The sequence below is a fragment of the Frieseomelitta varia genome, unplaced genomic scaffold (assembly GCF_011392965.1).
Source record: "Frieseomelitta varia isolate USP_RPSP 00005682 unplaced genomic scaffold, Fvar_1.2 scaffold_271, whole genome shotgun sequence".
NCBI classification, from domain to species: domain Eukaryota; kingdom Metazoa; phylum Arthropoda; class Insecta; order Hymenoptera; family Apidae; genus Frieseomelitta; species Frieseomelitta varia.
Genome location: NW_025110003.1, coordinates 12,707 through 24,877, shown reverse-complemented (window position 1 = coordinate 24,877; position 12,171 = coordinate 12,707). Strand labels below are relative to the sequence as shown.

The window sequence follows — 12,171 nt, the reverse complement described above, 5'->3', positions numbered from 1 at the left end:
ATAATGATATAATAATATATTATGTATAGTATATAATAATAATATAATATTATATATAATATACAGTATGCAGGTTTCTTCACAATTTTTGCGCTGCCTATGTCGATTATAGTATAATGTTATATAATATATTATGTGTAATATATGATAATGATATAATAATATATTATGTATAGTATATAATAATAATATAATATTATATATAATATACAGTATGCAAGTTTCTTCATAATTTTTGCGCTGCCTATGTCGATTATAGTATAATGTTATATAATATATTATGTGTAATGTATAATAATGATATAATAATATATTATGTATAGTATATAATAATAATATAATATTATATATAATATACAGTATAATATTACATAATCAGTATATGTCCATTATAGCATAATATATTATGTGTAATATATAATAATATGGTTCAACGAATAAATCTGTCAAAATTTATTCGTGAATAACGAATGACGATTTTACTCGAGAAAGAATTATTCGTTATTTAAGAATAACGATTTTATTTGAGGAAAAATTATTCGTTATTTAATTTTATGCACAATTGGGCATTATTCGAATAAAATTTTATTCGTATAATATTTCGAATGAATTCTTCGAATAAAATTTTACTCGAAATGTTTACTGAAATAATGTGAAGAAAAAGAGATCCTTTCTTCACAATTTTGGTTTATTTAATAAATTTGCTTTTCGTACAAAAATTTTTTGTTCGAAAATTTTGTCATGTTTTGTTAATTTGTTTGCTTTAGGCGAGTTTATTATTGTTGCAGATGAAAAAAATGTCTTTACATTCTACATAATACTTTACATAATAAATGAAATTTTATTCGAAGAATTCACTCGAAATGTTATACGAATAAAATTTTATTCGAAGAATTCATTCGAAATGTTATTCGAATAATGCCCAACTCTGTCTATCAAGCGCATGTGTATACATTTTAAAATTTTATTAAACATCATCGGTATAATAACGATAGCCGATTCTCGTTGCTAATGTATAATAAATTCAAAATAAATTAAAAAAAGTTAGTTTCACATCAGCTACAAATCGCAATAGTAATCGAAATTATTAAAGAATGCCATTGAGAAAGGTCACCTTGATCTTTTTCACATGGCATTGTATATTTTCGACTTGATGGGATCTTCCAATGACCTTGAGAGCAGAAATTTGAATCTGATTCAGAAACATTCACACGGCGAAATTAGGTTTGTTTGGTACGCGTTAATAGGAAAGTTTTTTTTCTGTATTTCAGACGATGATTAATTTATTTGATCAGTTACAGTCGATGCTAACGATAAAATATTTAAGGAGACACGTAAAAAATTAATTTCTCATTTCAATAAATAGAAATTCCTGTTTCGTTAAATGAAAGATATTTTAATAATTTTTATTGTTATAATTTGTCGGTGATAAGACATATCTTTTTAACGCTGTCATAAATCTAATTCTTCGTATGAATTAGATTCAAATTTTTGTCTTCTCAAGTCATTTGAAAATTATGGGACATAAAAATACGGTCGTTGAATTCATCTCAATATCAGTTATGTTGGGGTGAATGACCGTGAAAGAGAAAAAATATATACCAGTTCCACTTCCAAAAGAGTGACCTTGGTTTTATTACTCATTTCTTAATTTTATTATTCAATTTTACATACTGCAGTTTGTATCTGTCGTCAAATATAGTAACTTTTCTTTGAAACAGTTTTTGATTACGTTAACAAAAGTGCCTGAAAAATTGTGTTAAAATGAATAAATTTAATAAATTGTCTGTATGTATATAAATAAATGTATGTATATAATATAAAATATGTACGTATATAAAATACGAAATACACAAAATATGTATGTATGTAAAATATGAATATAATATATATGCACATGTATATATATATATATATATTATAAGGGTATGGTTGTGCTTTATCCTTATCGTTCATGCATAATTTTATAAAATTAAAGTTAAAATAGTACAAGATAAAGTTCTATAGGGAATGTAGACATACATCAATCAATAGAACAAAAAAAAAAAAGAAAAAAATATGTGTATAGTATATATATCATTCTATTTAAGAAAGTAGAGGTAATCTTGAAGTCCACTACCTGCAAAATCATTGCTATCATAATTTTAAAATAAAATTTAATAAAATTTCCTCATGTCACTAAAACTGATCAAGTTGTGTGGTTCATCCTATATATATATATATATACACATATACACATTATAAATATTGAAACGTCTGAAAATATGCATAAAACATCAATTTATATTGTTAAATATTAATTCATACTGATTTATCACTGTAATATTTGTATAATTAAATTATATAATAAATAGACTGCGGATGTTTATGAGAATCTTGAACAAAAAGAATTTGAAAGTGTACGAAATCGGTTGAGATAGAAAAAAATGTCTAAAATATCCATAGTATAATACTCGTTGTAACGTTTAACGAAACATATTCCGGCACAAGTTCAACATTTTTAATTGTTCACAGAAAAATATGAATTTGCATGAAAGCAGAGTAATTTCAATGGCTGTTTATTACATATATATATATATATTTTTTTTTCGTTAAATATACTCGCACGTGTGTTCTATATTTTTTATAGATCAATTTCAAATTTCCTCAATATTATTCTGTCTCGCTGTACAGCGCTCAAATGTACAACACACATGACGTATCAATTGTAAGAGTTACGCGTGATTAGGTTCAAATACTTTCGTGAGCCCACCGTATCTGCTATACTGCGCAGTAGAGTGATGTTATGAAATCAAACACCCACGCGATCTATGTATGCGTATTTATAAAATAATTTCATATCTATCAGGCCAATCACGCTCGTCACGGATGAATTACTGCACGAACAGCAACCATACGAAGCAAGAACGATGGCCAGTCGGAACAGTTGCAATTCCGTGACGCGTCCTACTTTTCACTTTTCTCACGCGGGACATCTATTTCCGTAAACGCCCGCCGCGAAAACGTTCCAGATCGAGTCTTTGATTTATGGAGGCGCATGGCGAGACAATCACGCGTTGACACGCGACGAATGTAGCTTTCCTCGTCCCTCTTCCGTGACCAGCTGAAATTCATGCTACGTCGTAACGAGAATTTTTCTTTCCCCGACCTATAGACTTGCTTACGATGTTCCGGAAGCAGTTGAAATTTTTAAATTTTGTCACACTGCAATTCGAGTCAGAATTTCCAAGAAGTTACAAAGATACGTTTATAAATAGATATTCAAACTCTGATTTAAATTTATCGGTTTCCTGAAATGAAACGATTGACGCAAGAGTATAAAAAAAAATATTTCAAGTCAAATAGATAGATAAACGCATTTACGCTATCGTGTATAAATAAATTAGACACTCGACGCTATTAAATTGAAAAGATATTTTTGTTATTGAATGTTCCTCTGTTTTTAATTTTCTACGTCTTGCTATAATTGAGGTTGAATGATTCGTTGAATATAATTTGAAACAAGAAACACCTGTATCACTCATGAACTTTCTGCAATGCACATTTCAATCTCATTTATATCTCAATATTAAATAGATGTAAAGACTTACTTAACTGAGAATTCTGTACAAAATTGATCTTCAGTCATGTTATAGTTATTGCTACTTTAGAAACTGTATATATGCTGTAATTAAATTAAGAAAAATTTAATTGAATATTTTATCATTTGCACTAATTTAATGTATTTGTCCAAATATTTATTCAACGTGTATTGACATTGTGGACACGCACATACATTTGAATATGCATTCATCAACATAATTCTCAGTCCAGATATAAAAGTCTAATTTTCCTTTCGCTTATTTCTTACATTGTAACAAACGCTAATAATAATAGTTATATTTGCAAAAGGTAATTGTAATATTATTACATACTTTGCGTGATTTTTTAATTGAAATCATTGGATATACAAAATACAGTTTCACTGTCATCATCATGCATCACTTGTACAACAAAGTTAAGCAATTACATTAAAATACTGAACACTCGTGACACTTTAAGAAACAAAATAGCCACATAATTAACACCAGTGAATATATCCCTATAATAAAAATCTCCATTGGTTGATTCCATGCGCCGATTTTAAATAAAAATGTGGTTTCAGAATGAAATCTCCGAGCTGGAAAGATTAATGGTAGTTTACCTACTAATCACCATTTCTTTCAAGCAAAATATTTTGAAATTGAATAATGTAACTATCATTATCTTACATTTAATCTTTAATCTCTAGCCTTTTCAACCTCATGAATGTTTAGTCCGTAATAAAATATTGTACAATTAATCTTATAATCAATAATAAAATAATTGGTTTATTTATTAGAATTTCAAAAAGTATAACATATTATAACACGTTGAACAAATGTATCAAAAGATAAATGTCTAAAAATATAGCGTATTCTTAATTTGTTATATACTCTTTATTCAATATTACTTACACTTTTAGGCTTTTGATAATCCTCAGCACTCTGAGAGTTAAAGAAATTTTTCCTTCATTTTCTCACTATAATTAAAAGAAAATTTACCTTGTTATCACATTTATTCTGTACTTTAGCAATCACTAAATTTGCAAAATTTATTTTCTACTATTTATTTAGTTTCACGTAAAAGAGTAAAAGAAAATGGTATCTTTAAAGAAAGTTTAGAACACACATGGATATATTCTACTAGTTTCGTTACCAGTAGTATAAATCGTTTTTAGTCAGACCATCGAACAAGAAACATTCCCAAAATAACACCGTTATGTTTAAATACTATTATCTTAATCTTCTGCACAGTAATTGAATTAAAAACAGAATTCGTTACACAAAGTCTTCAATGTTGATACTTAATAATTTCAAAGATACTCAACATTAAAGTTTTTAATAATCACCACTCTGAACTTGTCGCAAAGTAGTGTAATTAATAAAATTTTCTGTGAAACAACTGAACTTTGATGTATGACTTTTGCTTTTTTTTCTTTTTAAATTAAATTAGAGTTTAACAATTAACTTTTATATATAGTATTATTCTTTTTTTCTTAGTATTACTGGTTGTTAACCTCACTACTGTGTAGTAAGAAAGTTCATTTTAACATATGCTATTCAAAAAAAAACTATCTTCATAGAAATTTCACCAATTTTTCCATAGATTTCCCACGTCTTTTTGAAATTAAGTCATCAGAAAGTTAAAACGTTACGTATCCATTCGATCCATTTGTATCCATTTTCATTTGTTTAGAATCATTTGAAATGTAATAATCTCGATATTTACCGACAGCATGGAACAACTCGCACGCGTTTTCTCCAGAGGGAGCTTAGATACGTTTCCAAGATGGAAATAAAAATAGAAATTTGGGATATTTTACGATACGTGAAGAGAAGATTTCTTTCAGAGAGAGGTGGAGGTTTTTTAAAAACAATTTAAAAAGACGATTTTTTTCGCACTATTTCTTTTATTCCATTTAAATAAACAAAATAGTACACGGAATCACGAAAAAAAATGAACAATCGAAATTGTCTCACACACGATATTCTTGATTTTATGGTCTTTATACGATCATAGCATTGTCTTTAATACTCTTCTTGATACGTTGCTTACGATATTCAATAAATAAATAATACCATAAATAAATAAATAAATAAATAAATAATACCATGAATAAATAAATAAATTAATAAATTAATAAATAAGTAAATAAATAACTTATAGAAAATGTACAATGAAGAACACATGATTATTACACGAAACCTTGGTTGCGATGAAACGAATCGATATTTTCGTGAAAAAAATTATTAACTTTAACAATATCGTTAATATTACATTATCTCTCTATCTCTCTTTCTGTCACTCTTGTTCTTTCTTAGATGCGTCAATGAATTAATAACAACAGTGCTAACATTAAGTAACTCTATAAAACAATAAATAAAATAAATCACAACTTAAATTACAATAAATTAAACGATGTCTTGCGCGAGATATTGTGAAAGATTTCTCACTCAAAAGTTTATTTTACACGTTATGTGTATTTTAAAGACAAAAAATGTATTTTCAATAGGTAGCAGTTTCTAAATCTCTTCGAAATCACTTCTACTCAACTTTTCTTTCCCAGAATTTCTTTTCTGTTCTTACATTGCAATTTATTTTTCTCTTTTCTCTTCTTTCGAAGAATGACGTCGATTTAGAGGAAATGATTATTTAAAAGAGCTTTCTTTGATGAGATTTTGTGAACTGATCGAGTCTTTCTTCTTTAATCAAAAAAAGAAAAAAGAATATTTAATATTTAGAAAAAGTATTTAGTAACTGCTATATCACAAAAATGATAAAGAATTGTTAAAAATGTAATGGACGATGTTTGAAAATACGCAGTGTATCGACCTTTTTACTAATACATTTTTCATAGTGGTTCAATATCACTTATAGTTTTGTCTGACTTTTTATAAAGTTATCATTTCAATACTGAGAATGTTTCATGGATAGACCACGGATGTTTATAAAGTTTCATACTTTTACGAATACAAAACGTTTTTCATACCAAACGAAGACGGTTGAAGAAATGATAGAGAAAATGACTTTACTTATTAAACATTGAAGGAAGCATCGTACTTCAAATATACATTAATAATGTATTTTTGCATTTTTCTCGCAAGTTTTCCATAAAAACGCACAAAAATCCATAGTCTACTCATGAAACGTGAAACCACTGTATACGTCATAACTTAAAAAGATCTAACGAAACCTAAGATTAAAAATTGAGAGATCGTGAAATATCCATTTTCCAGTTACAAAGATCACTCGTCCTTCGTCATCCACGACTATTCTTCTTCGGAAGAAATAAAAATAAAACAAAGAAACAGATCTAAGACATACATATTTCCTTACACGCAACGTTACAAAAAAAGAAAAAAGTAGCGGATCCAGTCTGACAGAAAATACGGTCAATAAATAATAAATAATAAATAGAGCTACTTAAATCGATACTACGTTAAATTACCATATTGTTAAGTTGTAATAAATAAATAAATAAATGTAGCAAAAATCAAAGGGAACTTTAGCAAATTGGCTAAACATTTTCTTGGAATTGAACACGATCCTTCGGGATTTTTCCCATAATTTCTTCCTTGCAGCCAAAACGTATCATTCGTATCTTATATTTTTCCTTCTTTAGTATAATTACTCGGTATCTTATAAGTTTGTTTAAAGAGTTTAAGCTCGGACGGAAGACGGTCCGTAACACTGTTCAGGCGACTTTTAGAGTCGAGAGACCGTATGTACAATAATATTTCTTTATCAATTCTCCTTTCTTCATCTCTTTCCCCAGCGTTGTCCCTTCCTGTTCTCCTGTGTCTTGTCTCTTCCTTTTGTTTCTCTTCTTCTAATTGCTTTTCGTTCTCTCGGCTCTGTTTCTGCGTTCGCCTTGTACCTCAGCGCGATTATTTTTGTAGAATTAAATAAACGAATACTTGTTGTCGACATTTTGTTGGATCTCTTTCAACTTCTGCAATTCAAAAAGAAAAAAAAAAAAAAAAAAAAAAGAACATTCGTGATTAATAAACCAAGTTTTTTTAGCTGAAAAAAGTGAACGATGCTTATTTACAAAAATAACTTGGTTAATTTTTATTATCATCTCTTTCTAAAGTAAACTTCTATTCTTCGGTGGCGATAAAATATTTTCTTTTAATTATACTTTGAACAAGATTCCTTTTCCTTAAAGGAGAATGGCACCTTGTTGCTATAGTTTATTTTTCAGTAAAATTATTCTTGGTTCCAAAATTTCGTTTCATTTATTGTCTCTAAACTGTGAATTTAACAATTTCCGTTTAAATGATTCATGTTGTTAATTTTCTTCAACTTATATTGGAAATAAATGGAAAGAAATTCTTGTTATCTCTTTTTCTGTTTGGATCAGAAACGGGCAAAATGTAATCTCATTAATAATCAATGATTATGATTAATGTGAAATCATGATTATTAAATAATCAATAATCATTGATCATAGAATGATTGTATGATTGTATCAGTAGTTTACTTGTGTTAACAACACTGTGTACAGTGAAACTATATATTTTATCAGGATTTGTTGCAAATATTCAAAAAATTTTCCATCAACTACAATTAAAAGTCTCATCTACGTGATTTTTGAATTGTTCGGATGCAACTTTCTTTCATCTTTCTCTATTTAATAATAAATTTGCAAATGTTTAAGATTCTTCATTATAGGCTCAACAATACAGATATTATTATACAGAAAAAGAATAGATTCTATAGTACTGTAGACATTCTATACATGTACACGTAGATTCTACAGTACTGTGATCTATTACTGAGTTTACTATTTAAATTGTAAGCGGTTTTCACATTGCAATTATATGCCAAACTTAATGTTAATAATAATATTTATAGTGAATAGCACAATCTCGAGTTAAAAATCTCAAGTACTCTAATAATAATATTTATAGTGAATAGTACTCTAATAATAATATTTATAGTGAAAGTATAAACTAACCATTTAATAATTAAGAAATTATTGATTAATGATTATAGATTAGCAAAGTTTCATCAAGATTTATTTTAACAATGATTGAAATTATTATGATTACTGCCCAACTCTGATTTGAAATCAATTCAAAGTTTGAAGAAACTGAAGCTTCTTTGAAATCAATTTTCACACTGAAGCATTGTATAAGTATCTTAAAATAATTATCTATTTATATATATGTTAATTCCTCTTTCAAATTATACTTTGTATTTTTGAAAGATGAAAGGGAACGTTGGAAGAAAAAAATGATATTGTACAGTGAAAAGAAAAGGAAAGTAATATAAATTATACACGAGAAACATTCTGCAATAAAGTTAATGACCGACATTAACTTTATTACACGCGTGCCAGCGAAACCGTTCCATTTTTCTTCATAGCAAATTATCGTTAACCTTATGGTATCTAAAAAAAAATCGGAATTACGCGAGAATCATGATAGATTGCTTCGTGACATGGACTTATATAACTGCGTAGAAGTACTCTTGCACGATATTTCGATAACTTAATAAATAATATTCTCGGGAACATAATTTATTATAATCATAAGAAATGAACGTGTTTCAGAAAATTTTAAGATGAATGTGGAATTCACGGGATTTTGACATTCAAATGTGTTATCGTTCACAAAGTTGTTCCTCTTGAGTGACCGTCAAAAGATTTTAGTTAGTCGGTTACTTGTTATTAAAAATTATGTTAACAACATAACCAGGTAAAAATTGGTTAAATTTTATTGACGAGAGGAACCACTTCACCAATTTTTAAAGTATACAAGTTGTTCATAGCGTTTTCTCTGTAAATGGTGAGTATGAAGAGAAAAACATGGTACTATTCTTTATAAACAACATGACAGTGTACAAAATTATTTTTTATTTTGCACTGTATTTTTATATTTTTTTTTTTTTAGAAATGAAGAGAATTTCCAATTTTTTAAATTCACATATTCTACATATTTTCTTATATACGAAAGTGTCAGTCAAAATTCAATCATCTATCTCAAAATGATCTTCAAAATCAAATAAAATAAAAATTTCGAATATTTTATAAAAATATTTTTTACATATTAGGAATATTCTACGTATTAGTAAATGAAATGGTACGAAATATTGAAAATTTCTTTTTCATTTTTTTAATCTGTATAATTCTCAATATGATTCTGCGTACATCGTTGACAATTATTTTGACACATGCTTTCGTATACTGTAAGAGGATACGTAATACTCTATTTAGAAAATTGAAGGTCATCTTCATTTCTAAGAAGCTGGTGAAAAAAATATTACAGTGGAACAAAAAGTTTTATAAAAAGTACTATTTCCTTTTCCTTTATTTTGATCAAGACTTTATCTGATTCAAATCAACAAGTACAAAAATAAGTTTTTTTGATCAATAAGTTAGAATTCAAAATTATGCTCTTGACAACGTATTTCGGTGAATTAGACTCCTTTAAATAAAATCTAACTAATTTCTACCTTGCAAGTTTTTAATAAATAACGAGGCTGAGATTGTCACTGGAATGTCACTGAGAGGAATATCTTTGATAACGTATGTGAGTACTGAAACTTTTATTCCAAAATAGAAAATATTACATAAAAGATAATAATAATATGTATAATATAGTTTTTTATTGTGTTGCAAGAAAAATGATAAGCACCAATCGCATGTTACTTATGAAATGTTTAATATATATAATTTATATATACATTGAAATGTTTAATTTATATATATTATATATAATATTGGAATATAATATATAATACTAATATTAATATTATATAATATATAATATTATATAATATTAATATTATATATTATATATATATTAGAATTATATATAATTATATATATTTATTAGAAATGATTAATTTACTATGTTTATCGTTAATATACCACTACCATAACGTACCAAGAATACGTTTGTTTAGAATTGATAGGGAATTATAAGCGATTCGCAAGAATAAATATTTCTTATAAAATATATTCCGTCATTTTAAATTACTATTATTCGATTATTTCGAACTCACCACTAACAATGGAAGTATCTTCTCTTCGAGCATATTTTCATCAAATGTGTCAGGATAGTCGGCGATCATTCTTAGTTTACGTTTCAGAGATTCGAGTTTGTCATTCGTGACGGATCTTCGTCTACGACCTCTGCAATGAAAGAAAGAAACGCGAACTTAAAAAAAAAAAATGTTCAACAATATAAAAAAATATATATACAAGGTAAATCTCGTAACGTGACATCAAATAACTCATAAAATATTTGTTGTACGAAAAAATGTTTCAGATAGAAATTGCATGGCTTTCAGGGTGAAAAATAGTACTGTAATCAGTTTTATGTTATTTTGCTTTTTTTTTCAAGATACGAAGGTCACCTTCAACTTTTTAAATGGAATAGTTAGTATTTCTTCCCGAATTCGGATAAAGCGTTGAATTCTACATAAAAAACTATTACACAAAGTAGGGTCTAAAATACACAGTTACTGAGATTAACAGTCTTTTCTAAATGCAATGTAAAAAAATATTTTTGCTAATATGACAGTAACTATGGCAACTATGGCAAGTCACATTACTTAAATAAAAGATTCAGACAGAGTAGTAATAAGAAAAAAACTAAATAAAATTTAATAAAAATTTTATAAAGCAATTTAATAAAAATAATTCAATAAAATATAAAATACAAACTTTTTTGTCGGAGCAACAGATAATTTGTTCATCAATATTGAAAAAAGGTTTTTAATATTTGTAGTAAACTGTCAATGAATACTACTCGACTATAAAAATGGATTTTTAGTTAAATGCTTTAAAATAATTTGTTTTCATATAATTTTTATCATATCAGATTCTGTTTTATCATTCATCTGTTCCTAAGAACTACATAATTTAGCATGAAAGTTGTAGCATTCGATAAAACAACCTCAAACTATTGAAACTAAATACCACATAATTGAAGGAACTCGAAAGAGTTGACAAGAATATTAGTGATATTGAAAATCTATAATTAAAATTATACGAAGCATCTAAATTTCTCAGATGCTAGGAAAATCTTGGAGAATCTAAAAAAAGGAAAGTATAGACATTGTTGCATTTCAATACATTTTTGCAACAAAGAAATAGAGGCAGCGACGATACGTGACTTGATGTATGAAGAGGCTATAGAGAATGAAATTTGAATGAAAAATTAAAGAGGAACCCGAATCTCAAAGCCGGCGATAGTTGATGAAATTGATATTCAAAGCACGTCGTGTGGTATCTGACAATTAAATAACTTCCAGAGGAGAAAAAACTTTCAACAGTTTCAAAAACTATGTGACCCAACAGCCGAAAAGATACGAGATCCATATGTATTGTAATCAACCAAAATCAATTAATATTTATAATATTTATAAATATTTATTTAAATAAATGAATATTAATATTCAATTTTAATATTTTATATTAATAAATATTTATTTAAATAAATAAATATTGACATCCAATTTTAATATTTTATATTAATAAATATTTATTTAAATAAATAAATATTGACATTCAATTTTAATATTTTATATTAATAAATAATATTTATTTAAATAAACAAATATTGACATTCAATTTTAATATTTTATATTAATAAATAA

The 12,171-nt window shown here is 26.7% G+C and overlaps 1 protein-coding gene across 1 annotated transcript in view; it reads right to left on the bottom strand.

The window, feature by feature from the left end:
- Nucleotides 1–6,366: 6,366 nt before the first annotated feature.
- The window catches only part of LOC122528940, a 17,975-nt gene continuing 12,170 nt past the window's right edge, over nucleotides 6,367–12,171 (bottom strand). The window contains exons 3-4 of the mRNA XM_043654600.1: nucleotides 10,573–10,702; nucleotides 6,367–7,513 (exon numbers count right to left, since the gene is read on the bottom strand). Coding sequence (XP_043510535.1) covers nucleotides 7,463–7,513; nucleotides 10,573–10,702 — 181 coding nt within the window. The 3' untranslated portion in view covers nucleotides 6,367–7,462. The remainder of the gene's footprint in view (nucleotides 7,514–10,572; nucleotides 10,703–12,171) is intronic.